Here is a 25248-nt window from a genome sequence, read left to right on the forward strand (position 1 = left end):
GGAGTGGGGGTTAGATCATTAGAAGTACTCAGCACCTAGAACAATGACCCAAAAAAGAATTTTAAGAATTATAGAGAAACTATGATTGCCTATTTAGTAATGTCATTGTTAAAATAGTCTAATAATGGTAAAATGTATCAGTCTAATAATGGTCAATTGTAAATGACCAATAAAGCTTACTTGTCATACAGGTGCTGCTTGGTGAGAGGTGGCGACTGTTCCCTGGGGCCGGATTTTAGCACCTTCAGCAGGGCATCTGTCTCGCCCAACCCATAATGCAACTTGGCCTCAGCCATTTCCACGGTGAGCTGGTGGGGGTTCATCTCCAAATGGACACTAGCCATCACCTTCTCTCTCTCCTTCCGCAGCCGCTCAATCTCCCTCATCCGGTCACCCTTGTGTGCCCCAGGGTCAGGGTTAAAACTGGAGCTCAAACTCTCTGACAGAACACGGTTTCTTTGAGGATTCTGCACTGGGGTGCCTTTGTCATCAAGCCTCAGGGGGCTGCCAGTAAGCCTTGGGGGTCGCTGTTGACTAAGGCCAGACCAGTTGCTGAACTTGTTGTGGAGTGGTAAGTCATCAGGGATAAGTTGCTGCTTATCCGGGGCAAGATTTTCAGTGAGGGGGTTTATACTGACCAAAACATCAGTGTTGCAATCACTCGGAGCGACTGACATGAGGTCATCGTCCTGATATTGAAGTGTGTGCTGCTGACTGGTGTCTGCCAGCTCAAATGGTCCATTCCAGAATGTTCTCAGATTGTCTGGCACTCTGTGGGGGGTTTCTGTGAGTTGGTGGTCGAGTCCTCTCTGATTGTCAAATGATGAGAATAGCTGTCTCTGTTGTCTGTCATGGAGAGGCTGTTGGTATGAGGAGGTAGACTGAGAAGGAGAAGGCACCCATTTTAGATTTTGTGGACAGGGAGGAGCCTGGCCAGTTCCTTTTTCACTGGTATTTCTGTGAGAAAATGTTCTGGAATTCGGGTTCTTGATTTGAGAGTTGGTCGAGGATCCATTAGAAACATCTGAAGTAGATTTACTGAGGTCACTAATATGTCCAGTAGAGATAGTTCCAATTGAAATATCTGAAGAACTATATGTCTTCCTAAGATCCTGATCATGTAGTTCTCCTGGGCTGCTTTTAGTAGAGGTAGTCTGAAATTGCTCAGTCCTAGGAGAGGTCATTTTGCTGGTGTAAATCTGTTTTTCAGTATGGTTGTGCCTTTCATGCCTTTCGGCCAAGTCATGATATGGTGTCGAGGTTCTTCTATCCCGGCCTCCTACACCAGCCTCAACAGTGAGAATAGGGGAGGAGGCACGGTCAGTGAAGCTTACTTGCTTGCAAGAATAATTCCTTGTACGTCTGCATGGTGTTTGACTTTCTGGAACATCTATCTGTGAAGAGCACCTTCTAACTGTTGATAATCCAAAACCTGAAGGGGAGACTTTGTCAAAGTTCAGGTCGTTGGGGAAAACTGGAGAGACATCGGGGGTAATGTGGCTGTCACTTGGCAACACCGTCTCTAGAGAGGGAATTTTCAAAGGGGTGCCTTTAGGATGCAACTGTCCTGAAGAACGGGATCTATTTTCTCGTAAGTCAGGCATGCTCTTGATATTTTCAGAGAATCTACCACTCCCTCTGTCGTACAAAGAAAAAGTGATATCATCCCCCTCAGATACACTGAGAGAATTGGGGCCTATGACTTTGACAATAACATTTACCTCATGGGCTTTAGAATTTGTGTCTGTAACTGGAGCTTTGTGTGTGCTCTTAGTGTGGTCCACTTGTGTGTCCATCTCCTCAGTTTGTATCCCAATATCCAGTGTTGTTTGGGTTGAGCCATCTTTCATGCTGGTTTGATTGGGATGCCTGGTCTTCCGGATGTGCTCCTGCCTTTGGACGGATCCACTCCTCATGCCCTGAATGTTCCCCAGAAGATCGGATGTGTTGTGTATCAGCTCGGACAGATGAGCCGACATATTCTGAAGACTGGCCCAAGTGGCAGGTACCTTTCCCTGCAAAGTTGTCTCAACCTGAGTGCTGCTCCGGTGATGGCACCTTCTTCTCTTCACGTCTACACCATGAGTGATTGTCTGAGTGCTGTGGTCACACATACTAATGCTTTGATTTCCCAAGCCCTGGGACTCTTGTTGAGAAGGATAAACCAACATAATTTCATCCACCAGACCTGAACTGTTCCCCAAATCCCCAGAGGCACCACTGTAAGAGGAGCTGCAAGATGCCGTAGTCAGGTTCTGTCCATTTTCACCTAAAGATGATTGGCGACAAGCCATAACATGAGACTGAGTGCCGACCTGCTCTTTCAAATCTTCCATGCTGCTGAGAGTACTGGACAGTCCCCTACTGTTTGCATAAGTGCTAAGATGGGAGTTAAATGGGGAGTTCTGAACATTGAGGCCATTGTCCACACTGCAACATCTAGTCATCTGCTTGTCAGGACAATTCAGAAGTGGGTATTTGCTGCAGATCTCAGCTGCACTTCCAAACACTTGGTTTTTGTAGGTTGCTTTATTGGGCTCGGTGTCTTGCCACGGGTGAATGAATGGATTGATGTCGATAGACGCAAATTGCATGGTGGCGTCCTCTTTCTTCAACATATCATTATCCAATTGGGTATCGCTCAACTGTTTAGACACATTTATAATGTGTTTCAAATGGGTATCATCTGTGATTTTACATTGGTTTCCATTTACGGGTGAAACAACATTGAAATTAGCCTTTTTCTCACTCAAATTCAATGTTTCCGTAGGTCTATGTTCCTTTTGAGTAAGGACAAAGTTCTGTTTATCATCATGTTGTTGAATAGGCACAGTAGCAGAGGACAATTTTGCATTTGAAAGTGAGACTCTACTGTTAGGAGACTGTAAAACACTGCTCTCATTCACTTTCCTCTCCAGTGACGTTTGACTTTGACTGGAGCGTGGTTTTGACTTTTGGTCTTCACTAAACTGTGGGTCTAATCGGACGTGTCTTGATTCTTCTTGTTTACCAACCTGAGGTTCAGGTCTGGTCCTGGCAGAAGATCTAAACTGACGCATCTTCACTGGAATACTTTCAGTTGAAGAAGAGTCAGGTACTGACTCACTTGATGAACTGGGAGGAGCCATGACCTGAGCCCTTCTGAACTTCTTTGTCTTCATTTTCTGATTTCCAGCTATTCGGTTGTCTCTGCAGTCTCTGGGTTTAGTGAGAGCTAACCTACTTGTGTCTCCACTTAAGTTTGAATCATCCCTTGAATCACTGTCTTCTGTCCCTTTTGATAATTGCCATTGAGCCTTCCTAAGCCCACATACATCAACAGATGTAACTTTCAGATTTGATGTCACTCCTGATGATTGTTGCACAGTCTTTTTACACAATGGAAAGCTAGGTTTCTCTTGGCTGGATAACTGTGCACTCTGTAACATTTCCTCTGATACATCAGGTGAATGCTTTCCATTACATGAAATCTCCAACTCAATTTTGTTAATGTACTTAGGTCCTTGACTGTTAAATTGTTTGGTATTTGTTTGGGAGAGATGTGACACATTTAATTCAGCATGCTGAAAATGTTCTCGCTGTTGATCTGCCTGGACTTTAAGTACAGCATTGAATTCTGGGGGTTTTTGGCATGTTATGGACAAAGCACTGCCATTGTGCTCCCCCCTCTGAATTAAACCATCTTCACCTACTGTATTTCCCTCAGTATCCAGTAAGTGGTTACTAGAATTACTGGCTATAGTTTTGTCAAAAGGGCATTGCTGGATGCTAGCATGACCTTTCAAGATCTCTTGATATTTTAGGGTGTTTGAGTTTCGTATGGATGATTCATTACATGGATGTTTATCAGTAATTCTATGTTGTGGGGCCTTGACTGTCATCTGTGAACTGAATGTTTTCCCATTTTTGTTTAGGTTTTGAGTTGTGTGTTCTGTCAAGTAAGAAGTACTGTGTGAATGCCTTGATTGATTATCTTGGCTATTTGGCATATGCTGAGCAAATATTAGTGTTGATTGTTCAGTGGGAGGCTCCGGTATCCAAATATTTTCAGTCTGTTTTAGTAGATTGTTCAAGTGAGAACTCGGTGTGCTCTGTCCATTTAAGTCAACTGGATACATTTCAGATGCAACACATTTACTTAAATTTTGTATTTGCACATGGGTTTGCTCAAAGTGGACATTTTCTCCCTCTCTAGGACAAAGCACTGGCAATATGTTGCAAATCTTGTCTTCTGGAGGGATGTCATAACCATTTACACCATTCTTTGCAAGCTCTCGTTTTACAAATGATGTAGCTGATTCTCCAACAGCAGCCTCAAGAGTGGGGGATGTGGTGCTTTCAGTTACTCCAACCTGTCCAGTCATAACAGAGGCCCTGTCTTTTCCCGTGTTGGCTACTTTGAGTGATTCTGTGTGTTGCTTTGTGAAGGTGGCTGATTCTCCGACTGCACCTTCAACAGCGGGAGGTGGGATGCTTTCAGATACTCCACATTGTCCAGTCATGACAGAGGCGTTGTCTTTCACTGTGTTAGTTACCTTTAGTGATTCTGTATGCTGCTTTGCGAATGTGGTTGATTCTCCAACTTCACCTTCAGCAGTGGGGGATGGTTTGCTTTCAGATACTCCAGATTGTCCAGTCATGACAGAGCCATAATTTTTCTCAATGTTTGCTTCTTTCAGTGATTTTGTGTGTTGTATTGAGAATGTGGTTGATTCTCCGACGGCACCTTCAGCAGTGGGGGGTGGGATGCTTTCAGTTACTCCACATTGTCCAGTCATGACCGAGGCCTTGTCTTTCACTGTGTTAGTTACCTTGAGTGATTCTGTATGCTGCGTTGCGAATGTGGTTGATTCTCCAACTTCACCTTCAACAGCGGGAGGTGGGATGCTTTCAGATACTCTAGATTGTCCAGTCATGACAAAGGCCTTGTCTTTTACTGTGTTAATTACCTTGAGTGATTCTGTATGCTGCTTTACGAATGTGGTTGATTCTCCAACTTCACCATCAGCAGTGGGGGATGGGATGCTTTCAGATACTCCAAGCTGTCCAGTCATGACAGAGGCGTTGTCTTTCACTGTGTTTGCTACTTTGAATGATTCTGTGTGTTGCTTTGTGAATGTGGCTGATTCTCTGACTGGCCCTTGAACAGCGGGACGTGGGATGCTTTCAGATACTCCACATTGTCCAGTCATGACAGAGCCACCATGTTTTTCAATGTTTGCTTCTTTCAGTGGTTTTGTGTGTTGTATTGATAATGTGGCTGATTCTCTCACTGCACTATCAGCAGTGGGGGATGGAATGCTTTCAGATACTCCACATTGTCCAGTCATGACAGAGGCCTTGTATTTCACTGTGTTTGCTACTTTGAATGATTCTGTGTGTTGCTTTGTGAATGTGGCATATTCTCCGACTGCACCTTCAACAGCGGGAGGTGGGATGCTTTCAGAAACTCCAAGTTGCCCAGTCATGACAGAGGCCTTGTCTTTCTCTGTGGTTGCTACTTTCAGTGAATCTGTGTGTTGCATTGAGCAGTCAGCACTAAGAGTCCCCTTTCCCAGCTTGGCACTGAGGTTACATACATCTGACTGAACTGCTTTCCCAGCTTCTTTTAATGTGGCAAGCATTATGTCTCGTTTCGACTTACTGCTATCCATTTGCAATTCCTTTGGGATATCCTGTTGTAGTAATACAGACAAGCCTTTGTCTAAACTTTCCTCACTTGTGCGTCCAGCACTGCTCCTTGGACTCTTTGTGTCCATGTGTGCGTTGACCTCTTTACTCCCACAACCTGTTTGGTCTTTGACAACTTGGAGTGATCCAAAGTCTTGCTGGTGACTGCAACTTGGTACATCTTTTGTGACCGTGTCGTTTTGATTTAACTTCAGACACTGTGGCGAGAGGGATACTGTTTGAGAGGATGAAAGACAGTAATCCTGAACAGTGTCTGAGCTGTGCTGCTGTTGTGTACACTCTACGCCGATTTCTTTTAGACTCTTTGAAGAACCACTGTTAGTAACAGAGAATATATGCTGTTGGTCACTATCAGCTGACATTTCTAGATGTTCTTGCACTACTTCTGATATTTTTTTATTAATAATGCAAGAATAATTTGTGCCGAAACTCCTTGGATTAGCGTGAGCTGTAGTCTTAAACTCATTCTCAATATTCTTTTCTGCAGTATTCAGTTTGAAAACATACTTTTCTTCATGGCATGGCTTCTTCTCCACAAAACATTCTTCTTTAGAAGTGAAAGATTGATTAAGTTCATTGTTGTTACTCTCTTTCAAGCCTTTGTCAGTCTTATCTGGAGTCACATGTATGGGTTTTTCTGGGGAAGAATGACATCTTTTGGGGAATTTTAAAGTGCTAGTACATGCATCTTGGCCATCTTTGATCCTTTTTCTTGACTTCCTACATGTGATATCGTGAGGCTCTGACTCTTGATTCTGGACGGTTTCAGCTGCAGTGCAATGGGTAACATGCCTGAAGTTATCAAGCACATCTTTTGCTTGCTGTGCTTTGATGCTCACAGGAAAATCTTTGATGTATGCAGGGATTTCTTTACATGTTGTTTCAATGTAGCCTTCCACAGCATGAGCAATGATGCTCTCAGTGCTTTCCCCACTACCCCCACATGAAGATCCGATAACATCCACTTTGGTAAGATGAATTTGTGCTTTGGGTACATCGAACAAGCTCTGCTCGATTAGATCGAAAGCTATAAGACTTCCAGATGCTGTAGGTTGGAGATAATGACTGGAATTCACTGGTAGGCACTGATCATGTATTCCTTTTAAAGTGCTTTTAAGAGTCAGACCTGCCTGAGGCTTATCATGAACATGATGTTTAACATCACAGGAATCAAGGGACATACTATTGACTATATGGACGGATTCTTTAGCCTCATGTTTTTTAATGTCTTCTGCCACATTTCCTAATGTTGTTCTTGCACTACCTTGGGAGTTTGTGCGTGCAGTACTTACTGGACATTCTGTAACTGACTTCCCTAAATGACCAACAGCTGCATTCACTGAATTTGAGGTAAGATCCATTGATTTTGACTGTTTAGTTGCAGACATGTACTCCCTGTCAACTGTGTCTACTCCGTTTGGAACACGGACTGCCATTGACAGGGTCTTTTTGGACCAGATCATCTGATCAATAGCACCAGGTACATGTGGGTCCATCAGCTGTGTCTCTTCTACCAAAACCTCCTCTGCCTGAATGTGTCTCAGTTCTACTTCATCATTTTGAGAGTTCATCAGTTCATCAGATGCACTGACCATTTCCTCACTGGCTAGTGTCAGGGTGTTTCCTGAGCTTAGCACCACCACTTCAGTCAAAGTTCTTAGTTCAGCACTTTCAGTGACCATCTCCTCACTGGCCAGAGTCAGGGTGTTTCCTGAGCTTAGCTCCACTTCAGATGAAGTTCTTAAAAAGCAACTTGCTGGCTCTTCAGCACTTCTATCAGACTCCCAATACCTCTCTGCTTGTAGCACTGTGTTCTCACCTTCTGTGGATTCAGCAGAAAATGAGCTCTGGCACTCAGACTCACTGATGTGGTCAGACAGATCTGGACTGCTGGGGCTCAGGCTCCTGTCGCTTTCCTTGAGCAGGTGACAGGGAGCTCTCTGGGCTGGGGAAGGCCTAGGGATCCTGGGGCTATCGGCAGCATCCATGGATGACCAGGCGTCGGTCAAAGCCAGCATGCTCTCAGGCTCTCTGATACTGGAGCTGCTGAGGGAACGAGGTGTGCTCTGCTGTGTTACGTGACAGCTGGACGGTTCTTCACTCATCTTTGATACAACTTTATCTCCACAAACGAGGCCTGTAATAGACTGTCTCTCATGGTCAGTCCCTGGTGTGCCTACAGATACAGTTCGTGCTTTGACTTTTGGAGATCCACACAAGCTCCAGTAAACCTCTGCGGGCATTTCATCTGATGCTTCCATAACCACCTCTTCCTCTTTCCTTTGTTGTTGACCGTCCCCTGTGATTCTTTCCTTTCCCACTGCCTGAGAAGCATTACTATAGAGCGAAAGATGGCGTGGTACCTGCTGATGTCTCACAGCAGGTCTTACAGTTGTGTGGTTTACACTGCTGTCCATGACTAGCGAGTCCTCAGACATTCCGCTGCCTACACTCTCTGTCTCACTGTGCTCCCTCTCCATCTCCTCCTGCCTGAGCTGGTCTGCCAGGGCTGCAGCGTAAGCGGAGGACAGGGAGTCCATCGAGAAGAGGCTGTCACAGTCTGAAGGGTTTCCTTCCTCTTCCTGGAGGTTCTCGATCCAGTGCGCTAGGTCCTGCTGTCTCCCCTCCCACCTCATCGTCCGAGGGGACAGGGCCTCGGCACTGTGCCAGCGCCTCTGGGTTGTGTCTTCTTGTGGAGTCGCTGCTGTTGTTTGCTCCAGGTTGTCTAAAGACACCGTTGCCTTCATGAGTCCTTGACCTTGTTTTTCTGTATTGTCTAAAGTATCTTTTTCTTTGCCTGGTTTCACAGTCAGTTTCCCTGGGGCTTTGAGTGGCTTGGCACCCCTGCCTGTTCGCAGGCCTAAGGGAGGCTTGCGGAAGACCCTTGCAAGTGCAGTTTTGATCCCAGGGCCCACCGAACGTGAGAAAACCTTCCGAATCGTCTCTAAACCCTTACTGCCTCCATGAGAGCCATGTTTCACTCCTTTTGTAGAGTTCTTTTGTAGACTTGCTTTGCCAATTATAGGCACATGTTTCTTTGTGGCCTTAGAATTTGTATCTGGAGTCGTGTCCTCTGAGGATTTACTTTGACTATTTGACCTACTCCTAGGCAGGGAACCGCGTCTGGATGGCCCAGCTTTATAGCCAGACGACTTTCCACCGCCGGGCTCAGGGGTATTCCTCTCCCTCAGGGGCGCTTTCAGGTTCTCAGAGGAACTGGCCCTGCTTCTGCTCCCTCTCCCATAACCTGAGGGTAGTGTATGAGAGCGCCCTCTCATTGGCTGATCTCGAAAGTATTCATCAGAGGAGTGTCTTCCTAGACCAGTGGACCACTGATAGAGTGACATGAACTCTGATGATTTGTTCCTCCTCAGGAATTGACTGAAAAAGAAAGCAGAGATTTGATAAAAAAAAATGCAATGTCAGACCATACAACAATGTACATACATCAGTGCAATAATATAGTACCACCTCCAGAAATGATAACAGAAATATGGATCATACCTGAAGATGGGTGTGTGTTGGGGATAGAGACGTGACAACAGATCAGCAGAAAAAGAATGCCTTCGTAGAAGTAGGGGCTGCCGCCTTGAACCCGAGTCTGATTCAGGAGATGAGGGGCCGTCTTGACCTGGTGGTACGCTGTTCACCAGACGCTGCAGCTCCCTCTTGGCCTCCAGCAGGTGGCGCTTGCGCGCGATCCTCTGCAGCTGGTAGTGCAGCCGCTTGCGTCTCATTCGGTTTTCCGCTCGGCGTAACGCATGATGTCGAAGCAGCTCCTCCTGCACCACCTGCTTGCAATCTCCAACCACAGATGGGGGTCGACTGCCCTCCTGGTCTTGGTCCTCAGACCCCAAATCCATCATGGGAGGGGTCAGTAGGTCGGTCTGCACCCCCAACTCCTTTGTGACCTTCTGCTCTATGGCTGCTAGCCGCTGCTTCTGCTTCAGGACCCACTGCTGAACTGTTAAAAAGATTAAAACAATGGTGAGGTGCATCACTGACAGGCAAATAGATGGCGGAATGGAGGAATCATGATACATGCAAACCATGGCAGATTTATAACTGGAAGGAAGTCATAAATATGTCATGTATTATTAAGAGTCAATCACATTGTTAGAAAAGGCATAACATGACATGTTGCTTAGCTGAAAGTTCTGTTTACTGTCTCCATAGCAATCGCCATGGTACAAAATTTGGTGCATGCGTAGTGAGCATGGCTAACATGTGATACCACTTACTGATCTGTTGCAATAATCTGTGAAATTTTAACAAGAATACAATCACTTGTACAACATACTGCCAAAATACAGTGAAATTTAGTGTACTTTCTTAATTGGGAACTCAGAATTGCATTAAATCTTCAAATCAACAATGTTTGTTCAATGTTCAATGTTTATCTGAGCATTTACCACATATCTGACCAAATCTCTTGTATTTCCTGCTTGTGAAGTTAATTTCTAAGTAAAATCAACTCACTGAAAGTCTCCATCAGTAAAATCCATGTTCTAGTCAGTGTATCGCATACAGTACTCACTCTCCGACTGCTGCTGTCTGAGGTGGGCCTGCTCCATCTCCAGGTCCCGCTCTGCTTTCCTCTGCTCCACCTGGATTTCCTCACGTAGGAGGTCCACAAAGCGCTGCTGCTCCTCCACACGCCGCCAGGGAGGAGGCGCGTCACCCGGGCAACCAGCTCCCTCCACGCTTCACACAAGCCAACAGAGATGCATAAACACACACACTATCTGTGCGCGGTCTTATAAAGATATGAAGATATACACCGTAGGTAACTTGGGTGCATAGCAACCCAGCAACAGAACAGAAACACAAGACAGCATGGGCATAAACAACATGCCTGTGTTTTGATAATGAAGTACATGAAAAGCTAAAACATACACAGACTGTTACACATGTAGCACAATGATGAAGGCAACATTCCAGAATATTCCAGAAACATTCCTAAGCTAAAAAGAGAAATACTTTTTTAGTGTGCTGACCTATTAATCTAATCTTCTCTGCTAACTAAACCAAAAATGTTCCCCTGCTTCAGTACCAAGAAACATGGAAACAAACCAAGGAAAAAAGGAGTGAGAAAAAATTTAATGGAAAATATGAGGTCACTGGCTCACATCTACAGTAACAGGGCAAATATTCAAGCCAAATACATCAACGTTGTGCCAGGATGTCGGTCCAATAGGGGCAGCATTTTTTTTTCTTCTGCTGTGGGAAACCATTTGGGTCTCTTGTCAGTACTAAGTCTGTGTGGAGATCAACAAGTGTGTCAGCGAGTGCACTGAGGGGTGCTGTGTGCCAGCACTCCTCTCACTGAGGTAACCAGGCAACTGCCAAATCTGCTCAGTAAACAACCCTGTTCTACCACCAAGGGACAAACTATCAGTCGAGTGTTGCATTACAGTCAACGCTTTCCAATCAGAAAGTAGACTAGTCCATTTTAAAACATAATGCCTAATTTCAATTAGGATACAATACAGTTGCCTCTTTCTTCCAATCTTATCATGTCTCTTCATCTGTGATACAGTCCTTGCACTGATGGAGGTCTCTTTTTTTTTTTTTTTTTAAAGCTGCTAACTTTAATGGCCGATTAAGTAGGAGTGAAAGGTCAGGCATTATGCAAAGGCTTGGTTTTCATGCTCATGATTACTTCAGTTTAAAAACCACCCCACCAGTGAGCCTCGGAGAGCAGACTGGTGCCAGTGATGAAGTCATGTGTTTACCTCGGATCAGCACTGAGAGAGCAGAGTGCAGATGGGCTGTCGTGTAGGGCACCCTCACTGGTCTGTGGAGAGAGAGAAAGACTCGGCTTAACTCATGTCCGAAATCATCATCATCATCATCATCATGACTGACATCGACACTACCACTGCCATCATCTAGAGCTAAAACAATTCTACTATAATTTGAAATAATGTGCAAAGCACTACCAGCATCTGGAAAATATGACTTCATTCTGGTTATGATATTACAACACAGCTCTCCAGAATATGTTTTCCCCTAATTCACCTAAAGTATGCCCTCCTCCAAAGCACAGTCTGCTATCCTTGTTTTATGTGGCCACAAGAGGGAGTTGCATGCATGCTATTCATTGCTTCTTCTGTACCAACACTACCATTACACCCTTTTAAAGCTTTTAACATTGCACTCACCTGTCTCCGCTCTCTCAGGAGAGCAGCCTCTGCTGGATGGTTGAACCGAAATTTATACTGGCCCAGGCTTATCACTGCACCTGTGTGTGTGTGTGTGTTCAGGTGTGTGTGTGTGTGTGGGTGGGTGGGTGGGGGGTGGATTGGGTAAACAGAGAGACTTGTAAGTGCCTAATTTGATACCAAACAACAGATTTTGAATCCAATCTGGTCTTTGAAAAATAAAACCAAGTTAGACATGATCAGAAGTGCAATGTGTGCAAGAGTGATATTACCTTGTGCCAGTCTGCACGGCTCTGTCACCTCTCGCCCATTCACTATGCACACCTGGCCTGGTAGAGGCCTCAAGGTTACGACCCCACACTGATTCTCAATCTCACAGCTAGCGCCACCAAGCAGGACTAGAGGTAGAGATGCAAACCAGAAACAGATACAACCGTTAGCCTCTGATTTCCAGGAAAACATGCTGACCTGACCCTTCTTAACTTCACAAGGTGAGATTACCTATTTGAGGTTCCTCCTGACCATTCCCTTGAGGTCCAATTCTGGTTAACCCTTCCTGTGGACAGACCATAACAAACTCATCAGTGCAGAATTACAAAACACTCAACACACTGCAGGGTGTGCCCCTCAAAGGCAAACATGTCTAAAAAAAAAAACGTCTGCAGTGTTGATAACGAGCAGCAATCTCATCATGTTTCCTTGGTTTATTTTCACAGTCTCCATCTACCCTGCCTTCCCTCTAAGAGGCATGGAGACTGGGCTTGTTTACAGCTCCAGCTATCTCCATGAATAAAAGGCTTGCTTATGTAAGTCCGGCTCCAGGCGCTACGTTCCCAGGTGGCTGAGGGGGGCTTTCAGGCACTGCTGGAGTGGTAAGGGTTCGGCCCGTGGCCAGCCCTGTCATCAGCACAAACCAGGGGTTCCCGTGGGGACCCGACTTCAGCGATAAGGTGCCTCTGGGCCATTAGTGGAACTGGCATGGCAAAAATTCTTAGCCTAAACTCCGACAGCTATGCACACAACAGAAAAGAATCTGAGAAGAAAGTAAAGTGTGAGGAAGAGAAATACTGGAAGGGGGGGGGGGGGGGGACAACAGTGAGTAGTGTTACCTGTGACTGTATCTCAGGCGTTCAGGCATTAAAAGAATGTATAGAAAGCAGAAGGAAGAACAGAAAGGGAAGATTCTAGTTCAGGAGAAAGGGAAGAAAAGAGAAGATAAAGCAAGTCCTGTTAGTTAGTGTTAAAATAAGTATGATGAGGTTACATTAGCATAAAAAGTGATAACAGTTTAATGTGGACATCCAAATAGTCTTACAGTGCATGTCCTACAGTGCAAATCAGGAAGTTGGCCCACAACAGAAATGTTGGCATATTTGTGGAACTCCAGGAACTCCATATTTGTGGACTTCCAGGAAGTAACCAAAATAAGGATATATCAGTGATGTGCTTAACTAATGGGGAACCACTGTTAAACCATTAGATAACTACTAATGGTGTAATCAATTTACAGCATACAATTATATCCACAGCTAAAATATAAAATATAAATCATAATTAGAGCCTAAGAGGACGACAATCAAAATGTGAATGTAAAACACCTAATAAGACATGGTGGCTAAACAAATATTCCTTTCACACATATGTCTGTGTCTTTGGTAATAATCCTGACGCACACAGTAGGCCTCATAAAAAGCATATCTTCCTGTCTCTGCTACAGAGCAAAGTGAAGTACCCTCAGGTGGTAGAAAGTGACTCCGGTACTCAGGACGTCCCGGTCCAGCGCGATGAGGTGCGGCACCAGGGAGTGGACCAGGAAGCCGACGCGGTCACGGTTGATGTCTACGCTGTACTGCTCCAGCAGCTCCCGCTTGTGAGTCCAGCTCTCCGACCAGTCCTTTGTCAGCTGGTCAACCTGAGACGAGGTCACAACAATATCTTATATAAAATGTTATACTGCCTTTGCTGATTCCTACAAAGCCACTACCTCATCATAAAATGTACAGATTGTTGCTCAATGACATGTTAAGAAAACTTAAAGAGGTTTATTAGATGTCATGGAGCCACTGAGGGAATGTTTACTGCAGATTGTTGAGAAAAAAAGTATGCACATCCAATCCAGGAAAGACAAATAGGTCAGAAAATAAAACACAAAAACTGGCACACTACTTCCCTATTTGTAAGTATGTTGTGGAAGTTATTTGTTATATATTGCCATAGGTTGTAGTCATTTGAGGAGATGTAAAAGTGGGTGAAAGAGGTGGTGATCGTGGAGTGTGACAGATGTGACTGATGAGAATGTCCAACCTTGAGCTCGTTCTGAAGCACAATGTCAGACAGGCTCCCCTCTCTCTCATCACTCAGGGAGGGGCTGGGGTTCCTCTGCAGGTGGAGCACAAAGAGGTCAAAGGTTAAATCACAAATCAAACAAAAATAGCTTGTTTGCTCCCTATAAAGGTTGAACAACATTCCTGTGCTATGACCACCTTCTGTGTGCAAAACAGCTAGACACAGTAGAAAGGGAAACACAGCATGTCGTTTCATAAATGAAAGTTCCATAAATGAAAGGTACCATTCCAAAGTTGAGCAGCATGCTCTTCAGACGGTCTATCTCCTCCCGCAGTTCCCTGATCAGCCTTACATTGGCATCCTACAACGGGAATCACAAGATGACAGACACTGAAAAACACAAGCTGCAGTTCCAGGACCAGAGGTGAAAGTGTTAAAACTCACTGTCTGCGGCACAAGCATCCCAAAAACACACACACACAAACACACACACCTCATTGACTCTGGGTTTGTTGACGATGTTCCTTGCATGGGCTGCATAGCGCAAGGTGCTGAGGGTCTCGTTGTAGCTGCTGCAGGAGGGGGAAACCGCTGCAGAGGGAGAGAAGAGGAGAGGAGAGGAGAGGAGAGAGAGAGAAGAAAAGAGAAGAGAAGAGTGATGACTACAATCACAGCATTCCACTGCCACCTCCAACTCCAATCCCATCTAGCTATGTAACAACAGCAATATTTAACTTGACTTCAAAACAACATTGGTTAGTGTAAGAAAAACAGATAATATTTGATTTGGAGGAGTGCAATATTGTGACAGGAACCCAGTGGATGAGCAATGTAGCTCCAAGAACAACAACTATCAACAATATAAATCTCAAAGTAAAACAAAGGCTTAAAAGGTCCTCAGTGACTGAACCTCTCAATCAATGGCCAGTGCAAGTCCACTCACTGGCTATCATGATGGTTTTGGAGTTGCCCCCCAGGCTGTCCTTGAGCAGCCAGGTGAGGACGGAGTCCCTGTAGGGGATGTAGCAGTGCCTGCGGCCGCTGCACGCTGACAGGGAGCTGGACAGGCTGCCGCCCAGGCTGCCCTCCCCCTCACTGGCCACGCTGTTAATGCTCTGACAGCTGCTGAACATCTGGGAGTTCTGGGCTGTGTGGACAGAGAGGAGAAGGAGGCGGTGTGTGTGTGTGTGTGTGTGTGTGTGTGTGTGTGTGTGTGTGTGTGTGTGTGTGTGTGTGTGTGTGTGCATGTGAGAAAGACAGACAGATAGATAAAAAAAAGATAGAGAGAGAAGTGAAAAACAGAGAGAGAGAAAAAATCAATATGAGGGGATGAGAATGGAAGCGAGATGACAAGAAAGGAAAAATAAAACAGATAAACAAAGGGAAAGACTAAATGTAATGTTCTATTTCCTCTTAACTAAAACATGCATTGTGCATATAAAATCAACTAGACATGATTTAGACCAAAACATCACAATGGCAGACTCAACACTGACTCCACAGGCACAGGCTGACCCTTACCCAAGGCAGAGATGACAATGCCCAGGGTGACCAGAGACTTGTTGATGTTGGCTCCCTCGGTGATGCGATCCCTGCAGTAGTGTGGGTCGGCTCTCTCACTGGCCACCATACAAACACACAGAGGACAAGCAAGAGGTCAGCAGCCAACACAAGCAAACACACTCCTATGGGAAGCTATAGATCAGAGGCTGAGGTTTTGGAGCCTTTATCATGAAGCTTTAATATAACAATTAATGAAGAATGATTTATCTGTTGTTAAATTAAAAGCTAATCAATGTTCTTTTACTGCCCATTTGTTAAGGGCAGGCCAATCAGTAAATGACCACTAGATGGCAATATTAGACAGACTACTGATGCTTAAGTTTTTCTGGACTGGAGGAATTTAAAATGCAGTCCTGATGTCCTGGTGATGGCAATAAGACAGCCGAGTGGAGATGAATTACTACGTGCTGAGCTGTCGAAAGGCACAGGAAATGACCTCACCTGCCAGCCAAATCCACAAGGTTGATCTTGCTCACAATTTCGGAGGGGAGGTTATTCTCTAGAGTAGCCTGGCAGTAAATACATCACACAAAGCCATTAGACTAAATCACTCAAACAAAACAAACACACAAACACAGAAAAACATAACACACTGCCAGCTTTGTATCATTCCTTTTGCTAAAGCAATTCCGGTTATGCAAACACTGTGTGCTTATGGCCTGCTGTCTGTGTTCCTCATCACTAAAGACTGCTCTCCCGGGGCGCTGCTGAAACTACATGCTAACCCACAAGGCAACATGATTTATGAAATCACTTTCACGGGGTGCCATTACATCATACTGTAGCATGAGGAGCGCTGGATTTATTCATTTCATTTATGTGTGCTGAGCATAAAGAGTCTGAAATAAATGACTGTGTCGCTTAACTGAAAGTGTGGTTAAAGAGAAATATATAAAGACAGTTTACCATCAACTTGCAGAGGAATTTCCTGGCCAAGTCAAATGTATTTTTCCGTTTATAACTGCGTAAGATGATAAAAGCAGTAGCCTGTCATGCTAACTGGTTGGATTTACATTTCTCATATTGCCTTCCAAGTACTGTGGGTAACTTGTGAACAACTGACTTTGAATCACAAACCAATAATTGTTATTTTGCTCAAATCTAGTGTCTTTGGCTTAAGGCTATGGATTTTTTTTACATACAGTATGTTATCATTTTTTAAAAGGTTTGTTTGCTGAGGAGTGAAAATATACTTGATACATTCTGTTGGCCTAGTTCAGTTTGGCACAGCTTCCACACCCATTTCTGCAAATTGCTTTGTGGTGCTTGTGTGCAGCAACCTTTCAACTCATATTAAGGGAAAGTGATGTAATGTTGTTTGAGAAACATAATCTCCCCAAATCTGTTAGTAATTTATCATAAACTCATTCAAAATAAAACAGTTCTCAGTAAACTCAGATGCCTGGACTCAACTGTCTATCTTAGGGGTTTTCAACCAGTGGTCTGTGAGGACATTGCTGGTGGTCCCTGTCCATGGATTCAGTAATGTAGTTGCAATGAAGAAATCAGTATGTTTAAATCAGTGGTGGTCCTGGGGTTGCATAATTAGTCAGAATGGTGGTCCCTGGTTCACAATCAGTTGAAAACCCCTGGTCTATCTGATAAAGGCCTGCTCCAGGACCCCATCTGTTATGGACAAACACTGGCACCCTATGTGGCAGACTAAAGCCTATTACTGCGGGAGGGAAATAAGGCAAGGAGGAAGGCTGGCAGGAAGCTGTATGCTTTATGCTGGGAATGGCATAGCAGCAACGTTGGGAGTGTGTATATGATGTATGATTGAAAATGCTTTGGTGTGCAAGGGCATCATAGTTGGCACTGGACAAGTTGTGAGTTTATTGTGAAGGAATGTTAGAAGTGTGTGTGATCTGTAATGAGTGAGGAGTGTGTGTGTGTGTGTGTGTGTGTGTGTGTGTGTGTGTGTGTGTGTGTGTGTGTGTGTGTGTGTAAGCAGTGAGGTTTTCACCTGTGTGTACTGGATGGTGAAGATGGCGTGGGACCGGCTGCTGGCATCATGGACGTGAGTTGCCGCGGTGATGCGGTTGCCAATGCCTCTCTCCAGCAGATCCAGGGTCTGCTTGTAGTCGGTGACTTGATGCTGGGACAAACCTGATGACAGACAACTCCATCAAACACCAGATACAAAAAGACTAGCAGACCGTGACAGGAGGTCCTGTAACAGTCTTAGGGCTGGTAAGGATTCTATTTGAAAGTAAAGAGCAAACTGACTCCAAATATTAAATCAACTGATAACAGTCCTCACAATAGAGTGCAGTTTAGATTAGCTGCATCAGGTCAGCTGTCATCACCAATTTTGGACAAACAAGGATTAGGAAAAAGGATAAATAACATACACAAAAGCAATGTTTACATAATACAATTAAAAAAGATGCACTGTCAAAAGTGCAGTGTGTTCGAGCAAGATGCTTTATGTATCAATCATAGTCTGAGTCATATTTCCTCTTATGATATGAGCAAAGAGAAATACAAGAACAGGACTCAAGGAAGCAGTGCTGATTTAGTTATCTTCAATTAAACTCACACTATCAAACACATACAAATCACTATTTACAGCCTTCATGACTTTATCTAGCACAGTCTGACCAAGAAGACATTACAGAAGACATTCAAAGTCTGCTTTTGATATTGTAACACTTTGAAAAAAGCATTCCAGATACATCTAAAACAAGATATCCATAACAAATTGAAGTGTTTGAGGGATGTGATATTTTAGGAAAGTCAATTCCAAAGCAAACATGAGAGAACATGAGAGAAACAGAGATAGGACGAAAGAAAAATCTCCTCATTACTAAACAATGTCAGCTGAGTGTGTGTGTGTCTCTGTGTGGGTATGTGTGTGTGTGTACTGTATTAGTGTAGTAGGGTCCTTGGAGGAATGGGGAACTGAGGTCACTTCCTGTGTGGCTCTGAGCTATCTCATGCTGCACACAATGACTGGATGTTGGGCCAGAAGAAAGGAACGGAGGGGGGCGGGGGAGAGAGAGAGAGAGAGAGAAATCATGCAAGAGGAGAAAGAAATCCAGGAAAAAAGGAGGGATGACACACGGAGGCTTTGATTGCCGGTTTGCTCCAGTTGTAATCCCACTTTAACTTGAAGTATTTACAATTATTGGACAACTTCGCACCCACAATGGGAGATGCTCTCAACCCCAAAATGCACCCAACATCAGTCAGACAAGACTGACAAGATGGCTCCCGAGATGGTCGTGGGAGGAAACACATGTCGGAGGAAGTAGGGAGGAGAAATGACTAAACAAAAGACCTTCCGACACCATTTAAACCACAGATTTAGTAACACAGCACTATCGTCTTCTGAAAAGGTTCAGGAACATGATATATGGTGGGCAATACACGTGCTCCTTGAAGATGATAAAAGTCAATCTAGTCCGTTTATGGTGAACAGGGGTAGGTCTTCATGACTACCATTTTATGAGTTTCCAGTGAGTTGGTTGCAAGTACCTTATGCAGACAATATGAGTGTTTCCGACTGACTTCACTGCCATTTGTTTTGATTTTAATGACTAAAGCAAATGTTGTAAAAAAGAAAGAAATTTGACTGCCTATTAGCAACTGTAATATATTCTAGAGCGCATATTTATGCACAAGATCATAGTCCAGATATATCAATGGTAAACATCATTAAGTTGTGACAGTAGGTATGCAATGGTGAATGCTTAATTCATGTGTGCTATAACGTTAGAGGATCCTTCTCTACTTTATCAGTGACTGTGACCGTGACTGCTCACCCTGTACATATGGGCCCGTCTCTGGATGCTCCCTCACTCTCAGAACGGCCGGCTTCTTCTGGTCAACACCCCTCAACAGGTCCCGCACGCGCTCATTATAGATCTCCAGGAAACTGTGGAGAGAGAGACAGAGAAAGACAGAGAGAGAGAGAGAGAGAGAGAGAGAGAGAGAGAGAGAGAGAATGTGAGAGACGGAGATAACATACAGTATGTGTGATTGGTATTCGTTGGCTGTTTCCACTGAAGTGGAATTGCAACACAACTTGGGAGGGTTCATGCAGTGGCACATGCACATAAATTGTCGTGCCCTACCTTACTTCCACACGACAAGAACTCTGTTCATCTGGAGAATCCTCTCCAGACCTGAAAAGTCCCTGAAAAAAAAAAAATGAAAATAAAAAATGATGCAAAATAAAAATAAAACTTTGGACATTCATCATGATTCAAAATCTTTCGTTTTTCACTAATGAAATCCAGAATTACCTGACAAATCCTTGGAGTCAGACCCATGGAGTCCTGCTCACCAAAGCCACAAAAAGATGCAGAGAGAGAGAGAGAGAGAGAGAGAGAGAGAGCGAGCAAGAAAAAGAAAGGAATAGACACAAATAGCAGGTCATGCAAAGACAAAAAGGAACACACATCAACACTTGTTCCAATGTTTGGGTATGGGCATGCATTATATCTTCTCGTGCCACTCACAGGGGTGCCAATCATGGTGTAGGTCTTCCCTGATCCCGTCTGGCCATACGCAAACAGACACACATTATAGCCTTCTGATGCTCCGGACAGCACTGACACACCCAGGTCCTGAAACACCTGAGAAGAAAACACACACAAAGAAACTCAGCAACATGCACAGATACTATTCATATGTCAAACTGTTTCTTGTAAATACTCCTCCAGCTCTCAAACACCTGTACAAATCCCTAACCAAGGCCAACACCCAGCTCTTGTTCTCCAAAGCTTTGGACTGAAGGTGCATTTCTCATGCATTCCACTGTATATTTATCTTGTTCAGGTTGTTTTTTGTGTGTGCATTGCATTGCATTGCACTTTGTAGCTTGTCTAGTTTGGGAATATTAAGTGGTGATATCGAGAAACACTTTGTTTTTGTTACATTTCTACAAGGCCATGGTGGTAAAGCTAACCAATGAGGTGAGTTGCTGTTTTCACCAGTGTGTGTGTGTATTACATCAAACCATCTAGACTAAACTGGCAGGCAATAGCCTTGTTGGTCTTCTTATATTCAAGGGCATGGTATCAGCAGACCTCAAGGATCCTGCTCGTTTCCCCCTCCTCCAAGCCATTTTGCACACTTTCCCAGAGGTCTAGCCTTACACACACACACACACACACACACACACCAAGGTGGCATGAGGCATATCCTGCTGAGGTGTTTGAATAAGGAGCTTAAGGCTAGGGGATAAACACAGCATTAGACAGAAAGAGAGAGAGAGAGAGAGAGAAAGAGAGAGAGAGAGTAGAAAAGTGAGTGAAAGATAGAGACAGACAGGCAGAGTGAGAGAGAAAGAGAGGAAGAGAAAGAGTGAAAAGTGCACTCAGGGGTGCGGTTTAAGAGGTACTCAAACAAACTCTTATGTTTTTGTTCACCTTCTCATTGCCCCCTCCATCAGGAGTGCGTGTGTGAGAGAGAAAGAGAGAGAGAGAGAGAGAGAGAGAGAGAGAGAGAGAGAGGGAGAGAGAGAGAGAGGAGGTGATGGAGGAGAGTGCAGGTCAATAGAGTCTGCAGGGGGAGGCTCTGACACAGCACATTCTGCAGACACTCAACACAAACACCGCTCAGCCCAGACACTCACGGCACATTTCACACACACGGAACTGGGCTAAGGAGGATCAAGAGCCATGCACACACACACACACACACACACACCATGCACACACACATACACACACACACACACATACACACACACACACAAACACACAATCTTCCCCAAAGCACACAAATACACGCAGCACAGAGAATTATCTTGCCAGCACGCAAAAATGCAAATAAGCCACCATAATTCCTCACCTTTCCCAGGGGCTCAACATCTGCAGGTGGGTTATGTTTGTTCTACTCTGTGGTCTTAACTGTGGACCAGCCTACACAAGATACTGCATAATGTTAAGCACATTGCCACTTCAACCTCTTCTCTGGGTGCCTTTTAAATAGCTACAGTATGGATGCACTAATTATAGTCTGCTAAAGGCTTCTTTATTATACACGCACAGGGAGGTCTTAAGTTCAATTAGGGTAAAAAAAAGTTTAAACTTGGAACTCCCTGAAGGGATGGCCACAAAACTCGTTAGTCAAAAGCAATAACACGGATGCTAACGTTGAGAGCCACTGTGTGTGAATGAAAAAGTTGAATCGTTAACGGGCAGAAACGGCGGGAATGACACCGGTTGAAAGATCAATATTGACACACGAGGGAGACACAGCAGAGACGTGCTCATGACCTTGCCAACGCACACACACACACACACACACGGTATTGACTCGGGGACAACTGCCACTGGCTCTCCCGCAGGTATGTGGTATCAGGATTAACCCCTGACCCCAGCCACACCAGTGGGCTACACAAGGTCACACACAGATACACATTTCAACAAGGGTGTGAAATAGATTTACATAACAGCTTTTATTACTGGTGAGGGTTGGTGTGGTGGCAGGAATCCATAACAAGTCCATAACATTATCCTTAATCAATCTTCCATCATTCAATCCATTACATATACATTACAATATACATTATCTTGCCAGAAACTAAAAAGTAACCACAGCTCATTGAGAGAAAGGATGATTAAAAAATAACCCCACAACCCAGTTGAATACCATATTGTGTGTGAATGCATTATTGCTATACCATAGTAAGTCAACAACAGGAGGCCCTCAGTGCACATGAACATCAAATCACTGAAATGGTTCATCAATGCTTGTCCTGCACATGAAAGGCAATTAAGATATATAAACAGAACAGAGGAAGTCCATTCAGTCTTTTACTTCAACTACAGCAGATTAGAAAAGTCAAGTCAGGTCAAAATGGGCTGAAGTAGTCCAGTTTATCCTGACAAATAGTCCCCATTCCATCCATTGTGGAGAAAACAAAGCAGTGAAACTTGACCAGTTCCCCTTTGAAGAGGAACAACACCGCATCACTGGAGAGGAACTACTTTGTTTTAAGGAAGAGCAACTAGCAGAACAAGTGAGGTGAGCACCACTGCCATAGCACACTCCAATTGGCCATGGCTAAGACACATGCCCTATTCACAGACAGGAAGCGTCTAGCCTCTTCTCAAAGGACACTCTGCGTGCAAAGAAATAAACCTCCCTTGTTGGGGATATCAAAGTCACCTTCTGACCCACTGTCTTCCTCTCTCTTCCCCCATGTGTAGCTGCACATAAGCAGACAGGGCACTGAAGCATAGAGCCATCCTTCCACAGGTCACCACCAGGGTACCCCCTGCGTCTTGTCTGAAAGGCCCAATCCAGTACGCCGATGGCGGGGAGTGCGCGATCCCCCACGCACACAAAGCCTGGAGCCACTCCCGACTCCCTTTTGACTAATTGGGGAGCGCTTGACTCCTCGGGGCTGGAGAATCAATGTGTGCCTTGTTAAAGGGATCTTAAATCAGCCGGCATTCAGGCCTCCCGGCGCCTTCCAAACACACTCCTTCCTGCCTGGACACAATGGGGTAAAGCAGCGCCTGCTTACACCCACATATACTGTTCATGGACACACCAGATCACCATATACTCAGACGCAGACACACGCACGCACGCAATCACGCATGCAAACACATATACTGTGACGCACAGACCCAGTCACACAAATGCACATCCCCCCCCCCCCCCACACACACTCTCAGATACAGACACACACACAGACACACATTCAGGGGTGGTAGCATAGTGGCTAAGGAGCTGGGCTAGCATGCAGTAGCCTGAAAAGTTGTGGGTTCAATTCCCAGATTCCACCATTGTGCCCTTGAGCAAGGCACTTAACCCAAAGTTGTTCTGGAGGCAATGGCCCTTGTAAAATTATTGACATAGAGTCGCTTTGGATAAAAGTGTCTGCTAAATGAATACATGTAAATGTAAATTCAGAGACACCAATGCATGGTCACCTCGGATATGCAGTAAGATATCCCTAATCATATTCAATTTACAAATACAAATTCACCAGGAGCAGGTAAACAAATGTAAGGTGACATGTCCCCCACACACTTACTCTAAATGTTCCCCCTCACAAACAAACTTGCTAACAATCACAAACACATGTAAACACACTGAGACAAATAAACAAAACCAAACTGCATAAACTGACTGGCAAGCTCTCAGACAGCTCTGTTTGGGAAGCGTAACATGAGGCCTCATTTCCTCCTTCCTACCACCGCACACAAGCACCACACTTTCTCCTGTTTATTTCCCATCATTATGACCTGTGTTATTAATTTGGAGCAAGAGCTGCTTGTTTAAAAAGGGGGGTGGGGTGTATGTGTGTGTGTGTGTGGGGGGGTGCCTTTGTCATTTGGTGGGAGAAATGAAACACATGCTCGTGTATGGAGGGGGCAACAATGGGCTTTCGCTGCTCCCAACCTACTTTCCAGCCAGCAGTGCCAGCGTGTGCAGAACAAAGGCAGGTAGGAAACAAGAGAGCACTCTGGGACGCAAGCACTCCAACAGTGAACCTAATGATTGAACTGCACCAGCATGTGTATGGGATATGATAATGCTTATGGGATACTGAAGTTAAGAGTGTATATACTGGGGAATATACTGTATGCATGCTGACATATGTCGTATGTGTGAGCAATATGCATGCATGAGTGCCTCTCTGTGTGAGTCTAAATGTAAGTGTGTGTCTGTTTTACACGTCTGAATAAAGGGTGTGTGTGCGTATATGGGTGTTCCATTGAGTTTCCTCTACTGAGGGTGTGTATACAGTAGGTGTGTGTGGATATGCGTGAGCCGATGAACTGAGCATGTGCATGCGTGTGTTTGTGTGTGTTTGTGTGTGTTTGTGTGTGTGCGTGTGCGTGTGCGTGTGTGTGTGTGTGCGTGTATGTGCGTGTGTGTGTGTGTGTGTGTGCGTGTATGTGCGTGTGTGTGCGTGTGTGTGCGCGTGTGCGTGTATGTGCGTGTGTGTGTGTATGTGCGTGTGTGTGTGTATGTGCGTGTGTGTGTGTATGTGCGTGTGTGTGTGTGTGTGTGTGTGTGTGTGTGTGTGTGTGTGTGTGTGCAGCCGTGTGTTTGTGTTTTTAAAAGGACCCAGAGGAAACCCGGAAGATTAAGCTCAGACAAAAGGTTTGGTCATTTATTTTTTCCTTCGCCCCGAAAAGAGAAAAAAAAACAATGAGAGAGGAAAGCAGAATATAGATTTCACTCTGGCGGCGAAACGGAGGTCAAAGCCATCGGCCTACTTGTGGAGAGAGAGAGAGAGAGAGAGGGAGAGGGATAGAGATAGAGAGAGGGAGAGAGATAGAAAGAGAGAGAAAGAAAGAAAGAAAAAAAAGAGAGAGGGGGGGGAGAGAGAGGGAGACTAGTGACCGCTGAGATGGATGGAGAGTGGCCGAGATAACTAGGTCAGGGCAGAGAGGTCGCACATGAGGGAAGATATGCAGGAGGAAAATAAACATGTGAGGAGCAGGTTTGCGTGCAGGGAAGGAGGACCATGTGTGTGTGGGGGAGAGGGGGAGAGAGCAGGCCCAATATGTATGGGAGACTCACAGTAAAGACAGGAGAGAAGTGAAGAGTGTTGCATGTGCACAAC

The 25248-nt window shown here is 44.8% G+C and overlaps 1 protein-coding gene across 1 annotated transcript in view; it reads right to left on the reverse strand.

The window, feature by feature from the left end:
* stard9 (StAR-related lipid transfer (START) domain containing 9) overlaps positions 1-25248 on the reverse strand; it is a 44332-nt gene that overhangs the window by 5566 nt on the left and 13518 nt on the right. Inside the window, exons 4-22 of the mRNA XM_076300795.1 lie at positions 20171-20287; positions 19955-19987; positions 19784-19845; positions 19472-19584; positions 17671-17813; positions 16146-16213; positions 15663-15760; positions 15085-15288; positions 14635-14732; positions 14425-14502; positions 14160-14234; positions 13588-13767; positions 12357-12411; positions 12128-12253; positions 11856-11935; positions 11427-11488; positions 10229-10395; positions 9196-9655; positions 181-9072 (exon numbers count right to left, since the gene is read on the reverse strand). Coding sequence (XP_076156910.1) covers positions 181-9072; positions 9196-9655; positions 10229-10395; positions 11427-11488; positions 11856-11935; positions 12128-12253; positions 12357-12411; positions 13588-13767; positions 14160-14234; positions 14425-14502; positions 14635-14732; positions 15085-15288; positions 15663-15760; positions 16146-16213; positions 17671-17813; positions 19472-19584; positions 19784-19845; positions 19955-19987; positions 20171-20287 — 11111 coding nt within the window. The remainder of the gene's footprint in view (positions 1-180; positions 9073-9195; positions 9656-10228; positions 10396-11426; positions 11489-11855; positions 11936-12127; positions 12254-12356; positions 12412-13587; positions 13768-14159; positions 14235-14424; positions 14503-14634; positions 14733-15084; positions 15289-15662; positions 15761-16145; positions 16214-17670; positions 17814-19471; positions 19585-19783; positions 19846-19954; positions 19988-20170; positions 20288-25248) is intronic.

Source organism: Alosa pseudoharengus, unplaced genomic scaffold (genome assembly GCF_046254945.1).
Source record: "Alosa pseudoharengus isolate Yale_2024_CS ecotype anadromous, Long Island Sound unplaced genomic scaffold, YU_APseudo_1.1 YU_APseudo_1.1_scf_22, whole genome shotgun sequence".
In the NCBI taxonomy this organism is placed as follows: Eukaryota; Metazoa; Chordata; class Actinopteri; order Clupeiformes; family Clupeidae; genus Alosa; species Alosa pseudoharengus.